The following is a 24,216-nucleotide window of genomic DNA, read 5'->3' as shown; positions in this document are numbered from 1 at the left end:
TAAAAAAGGACAAGATTGTTTCTTTTGTGGGAACATGGATGGAGTTGGAGGCCATTATCCTTAGCAAACTGATGCAGGAACAGAAAAACAAAAAACCAAATGTCACATGTTCTCATTTATAAGTGAAAACTGAGTGATTAGAACTCATGAACACAAACAAGAGAGCAACAAACACTGGGGTCTACTTGAGGGTAGAAGGTGGGAGGAGCAGAAATGATAACTATTGGGTATTGGGATTAATACCTCAATGAAAAGTAATCTGTAAAACAAACCCCCATGACACGAGTTCACCTATGTAACAAACCTTCACATGCAACCCCGAACCTAAAACAAAAAAAAAAAAAAAAAAAAAAAAAGAAAAAAGAAAGAAAAGAAAATCGAGGGTTGAGAGAAGGCAGACCAGCTAGTGACCTTAGGATTTGAGGAACAACAAGGGGTTGAACTTCCTGTGATTTTTTTTTGTTTTATGGTGTTGTTGCTGTTGTTGTTTTTTGCCTTATATATCCAAATATGGGTGCTGAAGAAACTGACAAACTAGAAATGCTGATGAATGCAGACTAAAAAAGCTCCAAGAAAAGTATTTTCTCTCTAGCCAGACAACCAAAGAAAAGGCAGCTTGACCAAACAGAGACATTTTAGAAATTAACTACTTTACCGTTGACAACCGTTGTGAAAAAAACAAAAATCTTGTAACCTCCCTACCAGCAATGATCAAATCAGGAGCCTAAACATTTAACAGGCTGTAAGAAGTTGCCTCTCCTGCTCCCCACTGGGGTAGCGTCAGGACTTACAGAGAGTCAGGGCTTTTCGTCACTACAGAGTAAAGAGGCCATTCACCCCCTTAGTGCCTGTGGTGGCCATGTGGAGATCAGTAAGAAGCAACCCTACCCCACCGAGCCAGGAAGTTGTCGGTGGAGGCACAGTGGAGTTAGAACTCCCACCCCAGCCCAGCAGTGATAAGGACCCCCAATCTCAGGTGTCAGTGGAGGCCAGGTGAACAGCCTGGTCTTCCATCTCCACCTCGCTGTAATAAAATAGTGCCTGTCCCCCATTTTCCTGCCCCAGCAGTGTCAGAGAAAGTCGCTAAAATAGAAAACTTAAGTAAGATCCTGAATCTCATAACTTAATACCCCAAATGTCCAGGTTTCAATAGAAAATTATTCATCATACCAAGAACCATGAAGATCTCAAACTGAATAAAAAGAAAGTGATCATCAGATGCCAACACCAAGATGACAGAAATGTTAGAATTACCTAGCAAAGATTTTAAAGGAGCCATCATTAAAAAGCAATTATAAACATTTTTGAAACAAATGAAAACAGAAAGTATTAAAGAAATAGAAAGTGTAAAGAAGAACCAAATGAAAATTTTAGAATGAAAAAATACCATAATGAAAGTAATAAGCTCAATGGGCTCAATAAGAAAATGAAGGAAAAAGAGGAAAAAACCAGGAAGTCTGAAGATAGAGAAATTACCCAAATTATCATCAATGTGAACAACAGAGAGAAAAAACACTGAGAAAAAAATGAATAGTCTCTGCACTTGTGGGACCATAACAAAAAAAATAAAACATTTTGTCATTGGAGTGAAGAGGAGATAAAGGGCAGAGCTGAAAAAGCACTTGCAGAATCAATACTTGAAAATTTCCTAAATTTGGCAAAATACCACAAAACCCCTATAGATTTTTAAAGCAGATTGTAAAAGTTTTATCCAAATAGGATAAAACCAAAGAAACTTATGTCAAGACATATGTTGAGCAAACTTCAGAATTTTTAAAACAAAGAAAAAAGTCTTCAAAGCAAAGAGAAAAATAATACTTTACTCATAAGAGAAAATCATTCAAATAACAGTGGATTTCTTATCAGAAACCATGGAGGCAGAAAGAAGTGGCATAACAGTTTTCAAGTGTTGAAAGATGTTAACTGAGAATCCTATATCCAAGGAAAACATCCTCAAAATGAAGGGGAAATGAAAACATGCTCAGTGAACATAAAGTCAAACTAAGAAAATTTATCACTAGCAGACCTACTCTAACAGAATGGCTAGAGAAAGTTTTCTAACAGAAGGAAATGATAAAAGATGGAATCTTGGAATGGCAGGAAGAACAAAAAAACATGGTAAAGATTCCTCTTGAGTATTTTAGATTTTGTTTGATAACTGAAGCAAAAATTATAATACTGTCTGAGGTGGTTCTAAATGTGAAAAGGAAATATTTAAGAAAAATATAATAAGGGGAGGATAAAAAGACATAAAGGGAGGCTAAGGTTTCTACACTTCATGTGTACTGATAAAATGATGGTCTATCTGTCACAGAGTACAATTTTTAAAAAATTGATGGCAGCAGTAGACTATGATATGTACATGTAACACAATACCAAAAGAAACCATTGAAAAGGCTATATAAGGAGATACAGGCTGGGCATGGTGCCTCATGCCTGCAATCCCAGCACTTTGGGAGGCCGAGGTGGGTGGATTACTTGAGGTCAGGAGTTTGAGACCAGCCTGACCAACATGATGAAACCCTGCCTCTACTAAAAATACAAAAATTAGCCAGGTGTGGTGGACGCCTGTAATCCAGCTACTCAGGAGCCTAAGGCAGGAGAATCGCTTGAACCCAAGAGGGGGAGGTTGCAGTGAGCTGAGATCGTGCTACTGTACTACAGCCTGGGTGACAAAGCGAGATTCCATCTAAAAAACAAACAAACAGACAAAACAAAACAAAAACACAAAAATCTAATCAGCATTTATAGAATACTGCGCCTAACAACAGCAGAATATACATAAGTTTTTTCAATTGTCTGTGTAACATATCCCAAAATAGATCAGATCCAGGGCCATAAAATAAACTTCAACAAATTTAAAAGAAATCATACAGAGTGTGTTCTCCTGACCACAATAAACTCAAGTTAGTGATCAATAACAGAAAGAAAATGGAAAAAATGACCAAACACTTAGAAACTAAACAACGCACTTCTAAATAATACATAAATCAAAGAGAAAGTCTCAGAGGAAATTAAAAAGTACATTGAACTAAGTGTAAATGAAAATGCAACAAGAATTTTTGTGGGACACAGCTAAAGCAGTGCTGAGAGTAAAATTTATAGCACTGAAAGCATACTCTAGAAAAAGGAGGAAAGTATCAAACCAATAATCTAAGCTCCCGCCTCAGGAACATACAGAAGAAGAAAAAAATAAGCCCAGAGCAAGCAGAAGGAAGAAAATCATAAAATTAATCACAGAAATAATGAAATTTAAAACAGAAAAACGGTAGAGAAAACCAATGAAATAAGAAGTTGATCCTTTGAAAGATCAATAAAATCAACAAACCTCTCTAGCAAGACTGACAAAGAAAAAAGGAGTGAAGACACAAATTATTAATATCAGGTATGAAGCAGGGCATATCACTACAGACCATGGAGGCATCAAATGGTTAATAAAAAAGGTATGAACAACTCTACACACACAAATTTGACAAGTTACATGAAATGGACAGATCTATTCAAAAATACAAACTACTGCAGCTCACCCAATATGAAACAGATCATTTGCATAGCCCAAAGCTACCAAATAAATTGAATTAATTGGTAGTGAAAAAATTCCTAACAAAGAAATCTTCAGGCTCAAATGGTGTCTTTGGAGAATAAAAAAGAATAAAGCAAAATTTACTTCAATTCTACAAAATCTTTTCCAGAAAGTAAAATAGGAAGGAACCTGTCCTAATTTATTTCATCAAGCTGGTGTTACCTGCATACCAAAGCCAGACAAAGATAGTACAAAAAAAGAATATTACAGAACAGTATCTCTCATGAATACAGATGCAAAAGTTTCTAAGAAAATAGGAAATGGAACTTAGCAATATATAAAAAGAATTATTGTATTGCTAAACAGAATTTAGCAAATATATAAAAAGTCACCAATTAAGAGTTTATTCCCGAGATACAAGGCTGGCGCAATCAATGTAATTCACCATGTTAACAGACTAAAAAAGAAGGAGAAAAATTAGATGATCATATCAACTGATGTAAAAGAAAAAGCACTCAACAAAATTAAATGCCTATTCATGATAAAAGAAATTTTTTTGAAAAACAGTAATAGAAAGAAACTTCAACTTGATAAAAAGCATCTATGAAACACTTGCAGCTAACATTATATCTAATTGTAAAGACTGAATACTTTGTCTCTAATATCAGCAACAAAACAAAGATGTGTGCTCTCACCACTCTTATTCAACGTAGTGCTGGAAATTCTGGCCAGTTTAATCAGGCAAGAAAAGGAAATAAAGGCATATAGGTCAGAAAGGAATAAATAAAAATGTTTCTATTTAAGATGAAATGCTTATTTGCATAGAAATTCCATGGCATCCACAAAAAGAACATCCAAAACTAATCAGTTAATTCAGCAATGTAACAGGGTGTGAGACAAACACACAAAAATCAATCATACATCTATATACTAGCAGTGAAGACTTAAACACTACAGCTAGAAATACAGTATCATTTACAATAGCCTTAAAAAAAGGAATACTTAGGTAAATCCAACAAAACATACAAAACTTAAATTCAGAAAATCACGTGACATTGATGAAAGAAATCAAACAACATCTAAATAAATGCAGGGACATGCCATGTTCATGAATTGGAAAATTTATATATGTATTTCCTGTGTGTGTGTGTGTATATGTGTGTGTGTGTGTATATATATATGTTCATAAAACCCATCTCCTGCAAAACATAAATTGGAAAATTTAACAAAGATGTCAATTTCTCCCAAATTGATATACACTTATTGCAATAAAAATCATCTCTCGATATTTTCAGGGAATTGGCTCCAGGACACCCTCCTGCATACCAAAATCCTTGGATGCTCAAGTCCCTTAATAAAAAGTCATGGTATTTGCATAAAACCTAAGCACAGCCTCTCATATACTTTAAATCATCTTTAGATTACTTATAATACCTAATACAATTAAATGTATGTAAATAGTTGATATGTTGTATGGTTTTTATTTGTGTTTTTTTGTTGCATTTTTATTATTATTATTATTTTTAATATTTGGTCCTTGATGGTTGGATCTACAGATGTGAAACCAATTGATAGAGAGGACTGGCAGTACCTATCAAAATCCTGATAAGATTTTTGCAGATATGGATAGAATCATTCCAAGATCTACATGAAAAGACAAAGGAACTAGACTAGCTAAAATATTTTGGAAAAAAAGAACAAAGTGAAAGGAAACCATCTGTCACATTTTAAGACTTACTGTATGGCTACAGTGATCAAGACTTTGTGGTATTGGCAAAGTAATAGACACATGGACCAATTGAACAGAATACAGAACCCAGAAATAGACCTATTCAAATATGCCAAACTGATTTCTTTTGGTCACAGCTTTACTGAGATATAGTTCACACACCACACAATTCATCTACTTAAAATGTAAAACCCAATGGTTTTTAATATATTCCCAGAGTCGTGCTACCATCACCACAATCAGTATTAAACCACTTTTATTACCCCCCAAAGAACTTTGTACCCTTTATCAGTGATCCATACTTTTCTGCAACTCCCCCTACTAGCCCTAGACCAACCACTAGTCTATTTTCTGCCTCAATAAATGTGCCTATTCTGGACATTTTATGCCCAACTGACTTTTAACAAGAGTCAAGAGCAACTGCTTAGAGAAAGGAAAGCCTTTTCAACAAATGATGCTGGCACCAATGGACACCTAGGGGCAATAATCAATCCCAGCCAACCAACTAAATAACCAATATTGGCCTAAGTTTCACACCCTTAAGCAAAAGTTAACTCAAAATGGATCATGGACTTAAATGTAAAACACAAAAATATAAAACTTTTACCCTAAAACTAGGAGCAAATCTTTGAGGTCTACAGCTAGGCAAAGAGTTTTCAGACTTAATACAAAAAACATAATCATGAAAGAAAAAATGATAAATTGGACTTAATGAAAATTCAAAATTTTTGTTCTATAAGAACTCCTGTTAAAATGATGAAAAGATAAGCTACAGAATGGAGGAAAACATTTGCAAATCACATATGCAGTAAAGGACTAGTATCTAGAATATATAAAGAACTCTCAAAACTCAACAGTAAAAAAGCAAATAATCCAATTAGATCATGAGCAAAAGACATAAATAGACATTTCACTGAAGAAGATATACAAATGGCAAATAGCACATCTAAAGTTGTTCAACATCATCAGCCATTAGGGAAAAGAAAATTAAGATGACAATTTTATCACCACACACCTATCAGAATGGCTAAAAACAGATCATGATAACATTAAATGCTGCTGATGATGGAGAGAAACTGGACTACTCACATATTTCTGGCAGGAAAGTAAAAATGTTACAGCCAATCTGAAAATGATTTGTCAGTTTCCTTAAAAATTAAACATGTAACTACCATATGACCCAGCAATTACACTCCTGGGCAATTATCCCAGAGAAATGAAGACAAATGTTCATACAAAATCCTGCAGACTAATGTTTATAATAGCTTTATTCATACAGCCAAAACCTGAAAACAGCCCAGATATCCTTCAGTGGGTGAATAGTTAAACAAACTGTGGGACATCTGCACTGTAGAATAATACTTAGCAGGTATACACACAATAATCTAGATGCATTTCCAGAGAATTATGCTGAGTGAAAAAATCCTATCACAAAAGGTTACATACAGTATGATTCCTTAAATATAGCATTCTTGAAATGACAAAACTTTAGAAATGGAGAATAGATTAGTGATTGCCAGGGATTAAGGAGTCGGCGGGGGTGGAAAGGAAGTGAGTATGGGAATAAAAGGTCAATGCGGAATCCTTGTGCTATTGGAAATATTCTGTATCTCGGCTTTATAGTTTTGCAAGATAATATCATTAAGGGAAATTGGATAAAGTGCACATAGAATCTCTGTATTATTCTTTACCACTGCATAACCTACATTTATCTCAAAATTAAAAGTTTAAGGTAAAAAAAGATTACATACTCAATTATTCCATGTGTAGGATATTCTTAAAAAAATAAAATAAAATCGTGGAGATGGAGAACAGATCAGTGGTTATCAGGGGTTAGGAGAGCTCCTTTTCTATGATCTTGCGGTCTGAAGTTGCCATACCTGAAGTAGAACCCAAGTCTTCTAATTTCTGAGAGCATGATCCCCAAAAGCCAGGGAAGATGGCCATTTTAGTATCCAAGGGATGTTTTTGTCCATCTAGAGAAAGAAGCATTTCACAAGGTAACTGATCATTCAGGGGTCCCACAGTGTGGTTAAGCAGGACAGCAATAAACATCCTTGGGTGCTTCCTGTCTCCTGCATTTGGCTTGGGCAAGGAAAGCCATTTGCTTTGGAAACCAGCCAGAATTAAGCCTAGTGAGAATTAAGTCTACCTTCATCAAGAAGCCATCTCCCTCAGGCTTCTCCAGGAGGTGATTTAGGTCCTTTGGTGGGGGCTGATGTATCTGTCAGACTCTGGGGCAGCTTAACGCTCCTACCAGAAAGGACACTGCTGTCAGGGGCAGGACCCCTGGCTCCCAGTGATGGCCCTATCGCTTACTCCATCACCTCTCCAATAAAAAGCAGGGGTCGGACTTGCTCTTGGGCCCTTTCAGCCCCTGTGTTCTGAGATTCTGACAGCTGAGATCTCTGAGGCCTGCAGCTACCTGGGGACCACTGTAAGCACCCCAAGGGCAGGGCTGGGGCTGGCCTCCAACTCTGTGCTCAGAGACAAGTGAAGGCACAGCTACGGCAAAGAGTGGGTAACAGAGGGAATGCCGTGTCATCTGATCCGTAGCTGATTAATCCTTTGAAAACGCACTCTGAGGACATGTCCGTGAAGGACGTCACCGAGGTGGGGGAAGAATGCAGCCTGTTGTCTGGGCCCAGGACACAAAGGCCTGTCTGTTTGCACGTGGGCACTCCTGATCCAGGCCGGATCAGCTGCTCTTGTTTCCTCCTTCGCTATCACAATACAACTACAGAGTTACAGTCTGCCCTTCAACCCCCGCCCCAGGAGAACTGGGCAATGGGATTTCTGCCCACTGGGTGCCCGCTGAGCACAGTCAGTAATACCAGCCTCCCGGCCCACTTGGCTCCTAGTGAGTCTAGAATTTCAATAGCCTGCTGCTCCCTGCCCTCATTTACTGCCCTCTCTCATCTTCCCTTTCTCTCACCCTCTCAGGCACACGTGTGAGTGGCAGATCCAGGGTGATCTGGACCCTGCTGATCATCAGTGAGCCAAGCCTGGAAGCCTGAGCCATTACCAGCTGGGTGGTGGCCAGCTGTGGCTCAGGGCCACTCTAGAAACACTTGCCTTGGGCTGCAGCTGCCCTGGGCTACTACCCTGATCCCTAGGAAACGGGACATGGGGCATTCTCCTGAACAGAGCCCGTGCCAATGCCCAGCAAGAAGCCAGTGTGGCATTGGGATCAGAAAGCCTGGAGTGTGAATATGGACTCCGATGTGCCGACTTACAGAAGAAGCATAGGCAAGGTTCTTAGTCTCTGTAAGTCTTGGTTTCCTTGTTTATGTAAGATGAAGATAATCATTGTTACCCCATAGGGTTGTTAAGAGGTTTCCACAGGCATTCAAGCAGTGCTTAGCATGGGGTAGACATAGAGTAAGCACTGAAGTCATACACACACACACAAACACACACACACAGACACCAGACACATCAGCCACTCAAGATCATTCATTTGCTCATCAGTTATTGAGTGCCTTTTATGTGTCAAACACTGTACAAGACACTTGAGAGGAATCAGTGATCAAAACAGACAAAAATTGCTGACATCATGGCATGCAACTTCCAGTGCAGGGAGACAGACAAGAAACAATAAAGGTGATAAACAAGGAGAGTGTAATAGTATAGTATGTCAGAGGGACTGGGGCTATCAGGAAAAAAAAGAGAGCAGGGTAAGAGGAACGAGAAGGTGGGAGTAGGGGAAGGTCCAGTGTTGAACAAAGTAGTCAAGAAAAGCCTTATTAAGAAGGTGACATTGGTGTAAAGATCTGAAGGAGGTGTAGGAGGGAGTCAGGCAGATTTGGGGAGAAGGAAGTTCAAGGCAGAGGGAACAGCCCTGCAAAGTGCCCAAAGTGGAAGTGTGCCTAGTGTCTCCATGCAATAGGAGGAGGTCGGCTGTGCTAGGAGAGTGAATGAGGGGGGATACTGAGAGCTGAGGAGAGGAATGAAGGGAGGCTAGATCCAGGAGGACCTTTGCATTGTCTGCTGGGGCCGCCTACCAAAGTTCCACAAACGGAGTGGCTTAAACAACAGAAAAGTACTAAGTTCTGGTGACCAGAAGTCCTTATAAGGTATTGTGTTCCTGAATTTCCCAACAGGTTTTTTCTTCTTATTCCTCTGCAGAAAAGTATAATTTGGGGACCCTTCCTTTTATCACCTCTCCTCCACACGTTGCCAGGCAACATGGGCTGGGCTTCTGTGAGCTTTTCTTGCCTGCCACTGGTCCTTTCTTTCTTCCTTGAACAAGCTATTCAGGCCTCAGAGGTCTTTCATCTTATCTGGGTTTATCTGCAGCATTCTTGGTGGGGGGTCAATGTGCATCTTATGGCTCCACTCCTTCCTGCCGTGAGCACCTGAGAATGGTCATATCCTTGCTAGTTTTCTTATCAGTCTTCCCTGACCTGAGAGGCCCTTTCCTGCCTTTGGTTTCATTCTAGCTGGTTGGTTGGCCCTGCCCTGTATCCAGCTAAACCCAGTCCGCTGTTTCTCTGGATGGGTATTTGTAGAAGGATCAACCCTAAAAATCAATCCAATTATTATAAATACAAATCAATACTAATACCCAGTGTGGCAGGGCATGGTGGCTCATGCCTGTCATCCTAGCACTTTGGGAAGCTGAGTCGGGTGAATCACCTGAGGTCAGGAACTCGAGACCAGCCTGACTAACATGGCAAAACTCTGTCTCTACTAAAAATATAAAAATTTGCTGGATGTGGTGGCATACGCCTGTAATCCCAGCTGCTCGGGGCGCTGAGGCAGGAGAATTGCTCGAACCAGGGAGGTGGAGGGTTGCATTCATTGCATTCCAGCCTGGGCGACAGAGCAAGACTCTATCTCAAAAAAGAAAAAAAAAAAAATACCCAGTGCCACAGTGCTAGTGATGGTTCCCTTGTGGCTGGTCATGGCATATATCATTCGAATGATTTAGGAAAGCAATTTGGTAATATGTATGAACTATCATGAGATCTAAGGGTGCCTGTACCCTTTCATTCAGGTATCTCACTTTTGAAAATTTAGCTAAAGAAAATAAACCTGAAGAGGAAAATACTTCATGTAAATAAAAATACACATCATAGAAATTTATAACATGGAAGACTTAGAAAAAATAGCAATGACTAATATTTATTAACTATTATGTACCATGCATCATTAAGTTCTTAATATATTATTTCACCTAATCCTCGCTACATCTTTATAAGATGGGAACAACGAGATAGAACCTGCAATGACCATGTAACTCCTATAATTTCCTCAGGCACCTACGAAATGCTGTAGTTTGGCCTACCGGCCTTGAGGACTACCCTACAGCTACATTAATCTTGATCTTGTACTCAGCCCTTTCCTGCCCCTGCCCCTCCCTCTGATAATTAGACTACCACAGGGTAAGTGCTATGACATAGCCAATTAATGACAAGAATCACTACTGATTCTTGTAAGCTCTCCTCCTCCCTCCGTATAGAGTTAGGTTAATGACTCTGACAGGACTTTAAGTGAATTGGTTTGATTTTTGTAATTGAAAAAATTCGGGGTGGGGCATTACTTTAATTCCAGCTCCTCCTTCAAACCTTCAAGATCTTCTGGATCCCAACTCTTTTGTTTAATACAGTAACTATCTCTCTCAAGTTTTTTCACTGTAGATCCCACAGCACATGCACAGTGCCAAGAGACCCTCTCTAGGTTCGGATAATAGTGCTGACACTCTTCCTTTCCTACAACCATTTTGGAAAAAAAAAAAAAAAAGGCTCTGTGCAGTGGCTCATGCCTAAAATCCCAGCACTTTGGGAGGCTGAGATGGGAGGATTGCTTGAGCCCAGGAGTTTGAGACCAGCCTGGGCAGCATGGCGAGACCCCTCATCTCTACAGAAAAACAAATTAGTTGGGAGTGATGGTGCATGCACTGCCTATAGTTCTAGCTACTTGGGAGGCTGAGGTGGAAGGACTGCCTGAGTCTGGAAGGCCGAGGCTGCAGTGAGCCATGACCACACCAGTGCACTCCAGTCTGGGTGACAGAGCAAGACTCTGTCTCAAAAGAAAGAGGAAGAAAGAAAGAAGGAAGGAAGGAAGGAAAGAAGGAAGGAAGGAAGGAAAGAAGGAAGGAAGGAAGGAAAGAAGGAAGGAAGGAAGGAAAGAAGGAAGGAAGGAAGGAAGGAGGGAAGGAAGGAAGGAGAAAGAAGGAAAAGAAAGAAAGGAAGGAAGGAAGGAAGGAAGGAAGGAAGGAAATAAGAAAAGAAGGAAGGAAGGAAGGAAGGAAAAGAATGAAAGGATTAAAGTACTTATGAACTCCTCATGTAGTAAGCCCAAAATTGAGCTTTTATCAGCTATTTGGTAGGTCCAAACAATGGGTTGAGTCCTGGGTTAGTTCTTTGGCAAACTGCCTGAGTTACCTGACCTTGAATAGGCATGATCATCCACTTCGCAGAATTGCTGTGCAGATGATGAAGTAGGTGACAGTGCTTGCTGCAGTACTTGGCACATCGCACACATCCTCAACACACATCCATTCATTCATTCACTCATTAATTCAAGCTGGCTTCTCCTCCATCATTCACTCAACATATGTTGCTAGGAATGTAGATGCAGAGCAGAACTGGTCCTGAGCAGATCCCTATGCCTGACAGCTGCTGGTGGGTGTGAGGTCCCGGCCCGGATGCAGAGCCCAGGTCTGACTCAGCACTTGTAGCCCCCACAAATTTCTATCAGGAGAGGCTGGCTTCCTTGCACCCTGCCTGGCCACAGCCAGCTGCCTTTTCTCCAGAGGTGCAGAGAGGGAGGGAGGCATGAAGTGGGAACTGCTATCCTGGCAGAGAGACTGCCTTGGCCTGTATGGGGCCATATACACTTGAAGAATTAAGCTTTTCTGGTTTGGAGTTAGTCTATTCATCTTTTTTTTTTTTTTTCCCAGTGGAAACATTATGTTTATTGAGTATACATTCTTCAAAAGCAAGGAGCGTTTTTCAATCTAAAATTAACACTCCCTTTTAGGAACGATTATTGCCCACAGAGATTCCATGCTAAAATCACAATCTCTTTAGTGGCTATTTTTTTTTTGAAAAAAGGAGTGGGTCAAGTTTCCTGAAGGAAGTTGCTGTGAGCTCACGTAGGTTAATTATTTTTCCAGTGGCGCCCCCTCCTTGCCCATCCTCTTATCACCCACCAACAACCCTAACTTGTCACCCTTATTCTAGACATCAAGCTGAGTCCTTGAAGTGGTTGGAGGGACAAAACAGAATTCCTGGAGACAGTGTCCTAAGGGAGTGCCAGAGGCACTCATTTGTTTGACAAGTAATTTTGGAGGCAGGTGCTCTTCCTTGTCTTGGGATCTTCCAGTCAACAAGGCTGAAAATCTCCCTGCCTCCTAGAGCTTGCTTCTGTGGAAGAAGGTAGTTAGCAAACACATGAACAAAGACACGTTCAGGGAGCTGAAGGTGCTGGAAAGAGGAGGAAACAAGGCTTTGTGGGTAAAATACTGTGCCCATTGTTGTGCACTTTGTAGGGGACAGAGCCAGGACTCAATACCACATGGATCTGGCACTGGAATTCACCTGACTGCTACACAGGCTCTCCTGCATAGCTAGTGCTTCCACACCAGGGGTGATAATCAGACCTTACCTTTGCCTAGTATTTTATACTCTTCCAAGCAATTTCCAGCACATCGCCTCATTTCACCTTGCAGCATTATTATTTCCAGCTTTTCCTCTGAGGCCTGCCACGAATGCAAAGGAAAATGGTAGGAGCAGATCCTCTAGCAACGGAGCCAATTAAGCTTCCTGCAAATGTAGAGCAGTTAAATCCCCATGACATGAAGGACCAAGAAAAGCCTTGAATCGGCCATGTCTAAAGCAGAACCTTGTGGGCCGGAATTTAAATAGGCAAAGGTCTTTTCTTTCTCCTCCTGTGACTTACAGAAACTAGTTCTTATTCAGTCTCTGCAATGTGGAAAAGAGTCACTGATAGCGACTCTCCTGTATTCTTAGGTGCTGTGGGGATGCTGCAGCAGCGCTCTGTCCTTCCAGTGTCTCCAGGGAAGAACATCTTTCTCTCAAGTGAACAGTGCTTATGCCTTCAAGCATCCAGTCTTAGCAATAAGGTCAGCATTTGACTGTTTACAAAGTATTTTGGCCTACTTGATCATGTTTGACGCTCACATAATCCCACTGTGTAGCTTCTCATAATCTTTGTAACTTTTGGATGGGAAAACTGAGGGTCAGGCTGAAGGCACCCAATGGGTATGTTTCTGTGGGAATGGCAGACAAGCTGGGCCTTGAGACTCAGGATTCCTGACACTGAGATTCCTCCTCGCTCTGCCACTGAAAGGACGCTTGCTTTTGTGCTGGCTTTAGAAGGAACACTTTCTAAAATGTGTTATATATTTGCCTGCCTCTTACAGCAGAGGACACTGGGGGTAGGGAGTGTGTGGGATGGTGTAACATTTTCTTGACGAATATAGGTATTTTTGTGAACACATAGCTCTCCATTCTGCATAGCATTGTGCCTGGGTATTACTTTTTCTTACTCGACCTTTTGATATCACTGGACCTGCTCAGCCCTTGTCCTCTCTTAATTTTGAGGATTCCAATCGAAAGATGCCTATTACAAACTGTTGCAGGCAAATTCAGTAGGAGTGTAAATTGCCATAACTCATCTGATGGGCAATTAGGCAATGAGTTTAAGAAGCTTTAAAAATGTTTGGCTAGGAATAGTGGCTCATGCCTATAGTCTTAGCACTTTGGGAGCCTGAGGTGGGAGGATCGCTTGAGGCCAGGAGATTGAGACCAGCCTGGGTAACATAATGATACCCTGTCTCTATTTAAAAGGAAATTAAAAAAAAATTGAAGAAGTTTATAATTTTGATCCCATAGTTTCCTAAAAGAATATTCAGAAGTGTGCAAAATTATTTCTGTATAAGATTATTCATCATGGCATTATTTATAAATTTTGAAATGGAAAGCAACCAATATAAGGAACAATTAAACACTGATGAAATAAAACACATGACATCCATGTGATAGAATATTATATAGCCATTAAAATTGCAAAAAATCCAATCAAATAGCACTATGCTATATTCATAATGTTTGTTGTAAAACAGCATGCACATTTGAATCACAATTTTGAAAAAAGTAATAAACACAAGTAGAAAAACAAGAGGAACATACACACCAACATTTTATAGGAGTTACTTCTGCATGTGGGGTGATGGGTAGTTTTTTTTTTAAAGCTTTTGTATTTTCTCTGTTGAACATGTGCTCCTTTTGACATCTTAAAAACATGACTGTTCTTATTTAGGCATGAAATATTGGCTACATGCTGAATGAACCATCGAGGTATTGAGTAAGGGCCAGGCCAGTGGGTATGGCTATCAGACATGAAAGTGGCTTGATGAGCCTGAGAAAATGTTTTTGTTGATTTCTGAATTGGGGGCTCTGTTCTGAAAGTCTCAAAAAAGCTGTTATGGAAGGAGAACTATTCTTTGCCTTAAGGATTTTAGTCTTGCTGGAGAGAAAATAGCCCATCAAACTATGAGAGAGCACAGGAAGGAGGGGGTGTCCATGTGGGCCCCACAATGACAAGAGGCAGGAGCTGTGTGTGGGCAGCTGGGCCTTGAAGGGCAGATGGAAAGTCAATAGGAGGAGGAAAGGGGGTGGTAAGGGGTGGCAGGAGGAGTTTCCTTCTGCTCCTTCCCTAGAAATCCAAGCCGCTTGTTGTAGCTCTGCTTGGACCAATGAACCCCAGAAGCTGTGTGCTGGGTCAGAGTAAGTATTGCCAGACCATCTGTGAGGAGTCTGACCCAGCCTGGCATGCCATAGGGATAACCATGGAAGGGCACGGCCCTACCCAGCACCAGCTGGGAGGGAACCTGCCTAGCTGCCCATTGCCCTGAATAAATCTGGGTTACAGCTGCCAAAGCAGTTTGTCCGGTGCTTGTGCTGTCCTGCTGAGCAGCCCGGTGCTGGCTGGGCAGGAGCGTGGAGGGTGCACGAGGTATGGGCTGAGGCCTCACCGTGGCATCTGCTGTCTGGATAAGAATTCCAAGTCTCCATGTGTCCCTTTATGACTGATAATAACCCTTGGGTTGTGGGCAGCAGGATACTCATAGGAATGCTAAGTGCACAGAGTTGCATGTGCCCTAGGCCACCACCCCTACCTCCCCACATACACACACACCAGGCCCTGAGCATCTTTAGATTGGTGGGTCGGGGGGAATGCAGCCTCTGTCCCTTCTTGTCCTCATCACACAGCCCAGCATGGAGGTGCCATCCTTGTGAAGCCCCATCGTGGCTGACTAGGCTCCTGGCAGCTCCGTCTTCTGGAGTGAGTCAGCCAGATTCTGGGGCCTTTGCTGCTCTGAGAACCTGCCAGAGTTGAGATAAGCTTCTGTCTTCCTGGGTGATTTGGGGAGGTCCATGCTCACTCTGCTTACCCACCCCAGCTTCCTCAGCTTCAAAAGAAGGATCAGGCAGGTGAGAGGAGTCCCCGGCTTACCTCAACCTAAATAAGCCACAAAGCGAACTGTGACAAGGCTTAACTGCCAATTGTAGTTGTTAATGTTGGTGTGTTTTGTAGTTAACTGCCAAAAAGTCTTCTAAGAAGATGAGATGCTTTTATTCATTCATTCAACAGATATTTATTCGTTTAATAGATATGCATGTTAAGTGCTAGAAGAAATGGGAATGGAGAAGAAAAGACCCAGCAATTCCACTTTCATATATATGCACCCAAGATAATTGAAAACATATGTCCACACAAAACTTGTACATAAGTGTTCATAGCAGAATTATTCATAATGAACAAAAAGCAAAACAACCCAAATATCCATCAACTGATGAATGGATTAATAAAATGAGATGTATCCATAGTGAAATATTATTTGACCATGAAAAAGGAATGCTGCAGCATGGATAAACCTTGAAAGCATTCTGTGAAGTGAAACTAACCAGATGCAAAAGGTGTTATTGCATGATCCCACTTACATGGGATGCTCAGAATAGACAAATCTCTATAGATTTTTATAGACAAAAAGTAGATCTAGTGGTTGCCTAGGGTTGAGGAGGTGGTAGATAGAACCGAGGGGGTAAGAGGCATAGAATTTCTTTTTGGGGTGTTGAAAATGTTCTAAATGTAATATGGGGCTTACCTCTGTGAATTCAACTCCAAGTTGAGGGGTGGATGAGCATCACTCAGTTGGCTGGGCTCTGCCCTCATTGCTCCCTTTGGCTGGTATCCCAGGGGGCGTTTTGATTGTAAGTGGGCTTGTTGTGGTGGCTGCTAGACTACAATAAAGCCTTAGTTTCTGTAGATGAAGGCTAAGGCATGAGGTCAGACCACGTGCAGGGCAGTGATTCCTGTAATTGCTAGAAAATCAGGCTATCACAGGCATTTACTCCTCCCTCTTCTGAGCCCGTGAAGGATGGATTGGTGGCAAAGACACATGGTGTGACCTGACAGGATATGCCCCTGCTCCACAGCCTCCCCGTTTCCTCAGTCCTGCCAGACAACATCTGGGCAAACCAGCACAATCCAGCCTCTTTTTTTCCATCACTATCACCCCAAGTAACTCACCTTTGCTCTAAACACCCCTGCATTTTCCTGCAATCATCTCTTTTGTTCATGCTGTGTCTTCTGCCCTAAATGAACTTTCTTCGTCATTCCCTGTTAAAATTCTACTCTTCTGTTAAGATGTGGACCGAACATCATCTCCATTCTTCCCACCATCCAGCATCAGGATGCAACTCTCCCTCTTCTGTGACTCCTATCACATCCATTATCCTTTGTGGCTGGGTGACAGCACTGTCGCCCTGCTCATCTTCCTATTGTGGTATTTCTGTCTCTACCATGGATGGTGAGCTCCCTGGGGGCAGGTATGCTCTACAATGTCGGTATGTATCCTTCATGGTGCCCCATTCAATACCTTGCACATGGTATGTTTTCAGAAAATGTCTGCTGAATTATGGTGTAGGCATTTTTCTAACCAGATGGGCTATGTTCTGCAGAAACTCAGCATACAGGAACTCACCATTAATGAGTTTGAAACAAGGGGAACTGATTTCACAAATGGTACCTGTTTGCAAGATTTTGAGCTCTCTCCGTCCATTTGCTCACTTAGGGCTGCATTCAGTGGTCAACTTCTGCATCTCTGTATCTCCCTGTGCCTTCCCTCAGATCAGCTAGCACATTGCTAAACGCCAGTAGCTTCTGCAGGATAACCTAAGTACGAGGGTTGCACCACTACTGGGAGTGCTCTAAGGGCTGAAGAGGGAGCTGCTAAAATTGAGAGATTTTCAGTTCATTATGTTCTGTTCAGTTCAGCCATCAGTGATATTTCTTCTTTAGACCTTTATCTTTTCTGCCAAACATAAAAATATTCTAAGCATTTGCACCCATATTGGTGAATTACAGACAGTGACATGATGAATTTTTTTTTTTAGCAGAAAACTGTTGTTTTCCCTCTGTGTGATTTGTAAAGGTCTGTTGTCCTTTTGCAGAGAATTTTATTATATGTTAGTGCCAATTTGTTTTCCAGAGGAGCACATCTCCAAATTTATAATGAAAGGCAAGCAAAGTGGGACTTCATGGCCTTGGCTGGACACCAAGTGATAGCTAATTTTTGCAGCAGGGAAGACGAAATAACAAGTCCCTGGATTGCAATTTTGGTTTCTCCTTCTGTTCTCAAACAAAATTGTTTAAATAATAAACTCTTGTCTTCATCATAATTATTAGTTAATGAATGCATGTCTGTATTTCAAAAGTATATTTTTATTTTTTAGATCTTAAATGTCATCCTAGGATTGGCAAATACCTTTGGGCTGCTGACCTTTGATTAAGTCAGAAGATGCTGGTGAAATGAATTAATAGTTCATTTAGCCAAATGAACTATTGGACAAACAAAAGTCTAGTTGACCAACTGTTACTCTTTAAGGCTCATGTTAGCGACCATCTGATTTTTAGCCAGTATAGAGAAGTGATGAGGATGTCCATTTGGTAGAACGAATGAGTTACATTTAAAACTCTATATTTTATATTTACTTGATTAACTTGATTTGCTTGATTATAGACTCTGAAATAAGGAATGTCATTGTAACATAACTCTAGCAACCATTTTGGAATCTCGTTTGCTGCCAAGAACAAATGAGGATCTTAATTTATTCAATTTCTTATGTCAGAATATAAATTTTACACAATCCAAAAAACCTCTTCCCATGTCTCCAAATGAGGATCTTAATTTATTCAATTTCTATGTCAGAATATAAACTCCACACAGCCCAAGAAACCTTTCCCATGTCTCCCTCCCTTCCCTGTCGTGCTTGTTCTTGTCTTCTCAGATCCCTCCTAGTACGGAGACTGTACCTTGCACACATACACACTCACACATGCACACACACTCCTATCTCCATTCTTTGAGGACTCTGATCTGCTTCAACCTTCAAAGGTGCTAATGGGTTAATTTATTTATCATTCGCCCAAGTCACATACCATATTTCCTCAAATCTAAAATGACATTGATTGCAAGATGCTACATTCATTTATGTACCATTAAAAAAAAAAAGAATCCAGAGATTTGTTAGGCCCTGATGTTTAGAAATGATACAGTGTGAGCCTCCCAATCAATGAAATGTATTTAAATTTTGAAGGGAGGATTTGGAGGCAATACCTTAGTGACTCCAATGGTAGAGTGTCAGGCATCTTGGCGGACTGCTGGGGGAGGGCTTTGGAGTCAGATGATGACTGTGTGACAACTACACATCATGTAGTAAGCTGCTTATTTCACATCTCCAGTGGGACTGGCTCTAGGTGTGAAGATCCAGTGTATAACAAAGTGAAACATCCACAAGAAACATATAAGAAGAGGTGTAGATCTGTCTATAGGAAATTCACAGATGTACTGTGATGCTGCAGAAATCTCATTGACCAGAGAAGCCTGTCACACAAGTGTTCTGAGAACAGTCTATAGTCAATCTCTTTGCCTAGGCACTGGGCTGAGGTAGAGACTTGAGTTCTAATTTTTGTTTTGCTGTTAACTAGTCCAGGGGCCAAGTGTCCTAGGTGGATGGTTTTTGCCCTTCGTCCTCAGGTCCTTATGGGAGGCGAAAGTTAGAGTTCCTCAGGGGAGGCAAAAGACCATGGGCCTTGGGCTTCAATCAGGATAGCTCCACTTTTATGTCTTAGATACTGTATGTCTGTGATTCCCTATTTTTAAAAAATGTTCCTCTGCAAAATGAAAGCTTGAAAGTCATTGATAAAGATGAACTTTATCCTTTTTTCTACTGCTAAAATTCTCAGATTTATTATTTCACTTTAAAGAGGTAGATTATAGAGAAATATTAGATGCTTTCTTCTTTCATGGTAGCATCAAGACAGGAGGGCCAAGGGTTATTCATGTGAGAGGTTGTTCTGTTCCAACTGCTTCCTCCTCACTACTCCTGCTGCGGCCTCACCTATAAGTGAGCCCTTGGGAAGGAAGCAGATTTGCCCAGTGTCTTAGTCTCCTATTGCTGCTGTAACAAGTTACTACAAATTAAATGTCTCAAAACAACATAAACGTATTATTTTACAGTTTTTCAGGCTAGAACTCTGACATGGGCTAGAATAAAGGTGTTGGCAGGGCTGCACTTCTTTCTGGAGGCTCTAGGGAAGAATCCATTTCCTTGCCTTTCACACTTTCTGGAGGCCACATTTATTCCTTGGTTTATGACCCCTTCTTCCATCTGGCGAGTGAGTACTTTTCACATCTCCCTGATTCTCTTCCATAGTCACATCTCACTCTGATTCTCTTCTGCCTCCCTATTCCACGTCTAAGGATCCTTGTGATTACATTGAGCCTGTTAAATTCAGTATAATCTTCCTATTTTAAGATCACTTGATTATCAGCCTTAATTCTATCTGCAATCCTAATTTCCCTATGCCATGTAATTAACATATACAGAGGTTCTGGGGATTAGGATGCAGTCCTCTTTGGGGGCCATTATTCTGTCTTCCACACCTAGAAATAGGAGTTGTAGTGTGACAGGGCTCGTGAGAATCAGAAAAAAAGAAGTGACACAAAACAAGCTGCAAAGCTGTAAGCTAGCCTATTTTGAGTTGTGACCTTATCCCCATGTTATTGCTAGATAATGTTTATCAAACAAGGGACTCAGGGAGTAGCACATAAATATTTCATGTGGGATTGGTGTCACAGGCTGAGTTTCCCAGAAGCCAACACAGAGATGGAAACTTCCGTGAAGGACATTTATTAGGAGTGGTCTTGGGATTAACACCTTTGAAACAGAAGGAAAATGAGAAACAATTTGTGCAGAGAGAGAAGTTGGACTGCAAAGCAGTCTCAGCAAAGGTATCTGCTGACCCCACAGGGAACTTTGAAGGTGGGGTGAGGGTGCTAGACCAGTAAAGCTCACTGGATGTGGGCTGCTCCAGGAAGGGGAACGGGGTGTGACCTTGAGTGAGGCATCTCTCTTCAGCTAAGGCACTTCCTGGAGAAGTCTGTCTGCCAGCAAATCCCCAGCAGCTTGAGGGAATAAGTTCACCAATCCTAAAGAGAAATCTGAGTGGTACATCCCAATGCCCACTACAAAAGGACTCTAGTGTAGGGAGCTGGTCAATGAACTGGGGGGAACTCTCCAAGGCTTAGGTCCTAGAGCAGAGAAAGTGTGGGTAGGAAATGTAGGGATTTTCCCAGACAGGCAAAGAGTTGATTCAGAAAGGATATTTTTTCATCTTCTACCTATACCCCAGTCTCTGCAGAACTCTGAGGCTCCCTAACCATAGGGAGACAGTCTGCCTGCCGGTCACCTCCTACTCATCACTGGAATCACAGACAGAACAAGTGGTGGCAACACTGGCCTGAAGATTCCTGGCAGTAAGTAGATTTACACAGAGTAAACAAGAAGCCGGACTGAGTTTGGTATAATCTCTCACCCCAGAAACCCACATGCTGACAGCAGAGTCAATTCCACAGTGTTTATGTGCCTTGGTGGCTGCTGCTCATGGTGGCTATTTCCCATGATCACATCTCATTATTCTTTATTACCTTGTCATCTAGAGGAGGAAGGATATCATAATCAATATTCTGTGAATTCATAAATTATTTCACTTCTTCCAGATGAACTCTGTACCCTGGGTTCGAGTAGGTACAGGGACGCATTATGACCCTGGCGTCCCTCAGAACTCTACACAGGGCTGGGAGTCTAGGTTAGCCTTAAGTGAAAGCAGAATAAGTGTCTTCCCGATTCAGGGTCACCAGAAAAATCCTAACCCGTGAGAACCTTCCTACCCTGTTTTCTGATGTCTGAAGGCCCACCATTAGGGCACAAAATTTTCAACTTCAAGCTCTGATCTCAATTAAATGTAGACACTCTCAGAAAGGGTCACTATCTCTCAATGAAAGCACATTTTAGATGTTTTCCTGGGGGAAAAAATGGGATATAAGTAGCAATGCTCCAAGTACCAAAACCTCCCTAAGTCACCCGTGAAAAGCCATTTGGCAATAATACCGAAAGTTTTTAAATGTTCATACTCTGACCTAGCACTTTCACTCCTGTGAATGTAAGCTAAGGAAACTGATCTCAATACTGAAAGGACTTTATACACAAGAATGGGCCAGGCGCCGTGGCTCACGCCTGTAATCCCAGCACTTTGGGAGGCCGAGGCGGTGTTGAGGGGGAAGCACCTGAGGTCAGAAGTTCGAGACCAGCCTGGCCAACATGGTGAAACCCCGTCTCTACTAAAAGTACAAAAATTAGGTGGGCGTGGTGGCAGATGCCTGTAATCTCAGCTACTCGGGAGGCTGAGGCAGGAGAATCTCTTGAACCTGGGAGGCGGAGATTGCAGTGAGCTGAGCGAGACTCTACCTCAAAAAAAAAAAAAAAAAAAAAAGAATGAATAATTTATAATGGTGAAGCTTTGGAAGCCACTTCAATGTTAAACATTTGCGAGATGCTGAGAGAAGTGACAGCGTTATCAACCCAATTTTTTAAAGTCCTGCCATTAAAAATTATAGGTAGGAAGCGTTTGTAATAACACAGTGAAAATGTTCATGTTACAAAGTGGAAAACAACCCTGGATTCAGGTTATTATGTGCGTTTTACCACAGCTGTGTAGAAACAAATCCATACACATGGAAATCGAATGAAGTGAAACGCATGCAAATGGTAATGATACTGTGCTTGGGGCAGAATTGGAAGCAGTGTTAAAGTCATTTATCATCATTCGTGTTTTTAAAATGCCGTGTGATGGCTGCAATACTTCTGTAACGAATGATGTTTAAGCACGGAGCCCTTTACTGGCCGACGCGCGGGTGGGAGATAGCAGCCGCGCCCACGCTCAGGTGGCGGCTGCAGGCAGGGCCGGCTGGGGCCGCAGCGGGGTCCGCTCCCGACTGAGGACCCTCTGCTCTTCTTGCAGACGTAGGTCTGGCCGGGCTTGGAAGCGTCACCCAGCCTCAGGCCGAGGACCCGCCGCCAAGCGCCGCCTCCGCGGGATGGTCCTCGGCAGCCGCCGTAGCGCAGAGACGAATCCGCGCGCCCCCAGGCTGCCGCGCGAGCTACCAGGAGGCTTCCACCTGAGCGGCGGGTCCTCAGTGCTTGGGCCTGGCCTCCTCGCTTGTGAGATGGCACTGTGGCAGTGCCCACCTCGTGGGCTGTGTGAGGGCCGAGTGAAATCGTGCATATGCGGTAAGAAAGTGCTTTTCACGGTGCCCTGTCCTAATATGGGCTGCCAGCCTAAGTACAGAGGCACAGTCCCAGCCCAAAGGCCAGTTTCCAGCTGAGCCCCTGTCGGGGAGACCACCAGACGGAACAGCCCCAGTCTACACTCCTGCACCGAGCAGGGGACAGTGTGGACGGCAGAGAGGTCTGAAGTCCCTTGGGAATAAGGATAATGCTTCAGGGTTGTTAAAAGGATTAAATGAGATGATATCTAAAGGGATTAGCACAGTGGCTGATGCTAAAATAAATCATTTTCTCTACTGCCACTGCCCTTAAAACCAGACGCCTGCAACAGCCGGCCAGTACGTCTCCTCATTTGTAAACTGAAGTTAGCAGGTGTGTTGTGAAGATTGAGAAAATTACGCATAGGCAGAACCTGGCGTTTAATATTTGGGAAATGGCAGCAATTCTTTCTTCACTAAATAATCTACAGGCTGCACTGTGGTAGGCACATATGCTTAGCACCGATTCTTATAAGTGCAGGTAAAGAGAGAGAGAAGACGTATTGTGTAAGTCGAAGGAGCCAGCCGTGTCCAGGCCGCAGCAAAACCTCAACAGTACTGTACCAGGGCCCTCTTCAGTGAATGAATCTCCTCTTTGGCCTGTTTGCTGTCTGTTTGCATTTGCTGCACCCATCAGTTCCCAGACCTGGCCTCTAAAGCCAGGAGCTCTAGGATGCTTGTCCCAATCCTAGAAAACAAGTACAGTACACACCAACAGCAGCACCCCTAAAAGCCAGCCCTACTGGCAGTGCAGGCCCTGCAACCCGTAGGTAAGTGGGACACTCTAAGCTTCTTGGAGACAGCTAACTCAGGGCCTGATTAGCTTACTTCCACCTCCTCTCTTCAGGAAATCAGACTGTGTAAAGTAAGAGAGAAAAGAAAATTAGCATAAGTCTATTCCATTGTCTAATGAAATGTGTTTCACTTGTGTTAAAAGTGAATTGTGGGCTGGCGTGGTGGCTCATTTGCCTGTAATCCCAACACTTTAGGAAGCCACGGCAGGCAGATTGCTTGAGCTCAGAAGTTTGAAACCAGCCTGGCAACATGGAAAAACCCCATCTCTACAAAAAATACAAAAATTAGCAGGTTATGGTAGCTCATGCCTGTAGTCCCAGTTACTCTGGAGGCTGAGGTGGGAGGATGGCTTGAACCTGTCAGGTCGAGGCTGCTGTGAGCTGTAATCACACCAGTGCACTCCAGCCTGGGTGACAGAGTCAGTTCTTGTCTAAAAAAAAAAAAAAAAAAAAAAAAAAAAAAAGA

At 42.1% G+C, this 24,216-nt stretch overlaps 1 protein-coding gene and 1 long non-coding RNA gene across 4 annotated transcripts in view; both read left to right on the top strand.

The window, feature by feature from the left end:
- LOC105554405 overlaps positions 1–17,968 on the top strand; it is a 57,348-nt gene extending 39,380 nt beyond the window's left edge. Inside the window, exons 3-4 of the mRNA XM_012000863.1 lie at positions 13,232–13,344; positions 17,779–17,968. Coding sequence (XP_011856253.1) covers positions 13,232–13,344; positions 17,779–17,802 — 137 coding nt within the window. The 3' untranslated portion in view covers positions 17,803–17,968. The remainder of the gene's footprint in view (positions 1–13,231; positions 13,345–17,778) is intronic.
- Positions 17,969–22,754: 4,786 nt separating this feature from the next.
- LOC105554374 overlaps positions 22,755–24,216 on the top strand; it is a 20,297-nt gene continuing 18,835 nt past the window's right edge. Inside the window, exon 1 of one of the 3 annotated variants that reach the window (XR_001008316.1) lies at positions 22,755–22,921. This is a non-coding gene — a long non-coding RNA (uncharacterized LOC105554374). The remainder of the gene's footprint in view (positions 22,922–24,216) is intronic. The other 2 variants (XR_001008317.1, XR_001008318.1) reach the window with 2 other exon arrangements.

Source organism: Mandrillus leucophaeus, unplaced genomic scaffold (genome assembly GCF_000951045.1).
Source record: "Mandrillus leucophaeus isolate KB7577 unplaced genomic scaffold, Mleu.le_1.0 Scaffold64, whole genome shotgun sequence".
In the NCBI taxonomy this organism is placed as follows: Eukaryota; Metazoa; Chordata; class Mammalia; order Primates; family Cercopithecidae; genus Mandrillus; species Mandrillus leucophaeus.
Note: the sequence above shows the minus strand (reverse complement) of the source record. Positions and strands in the feature narration are given on the sequence as shown.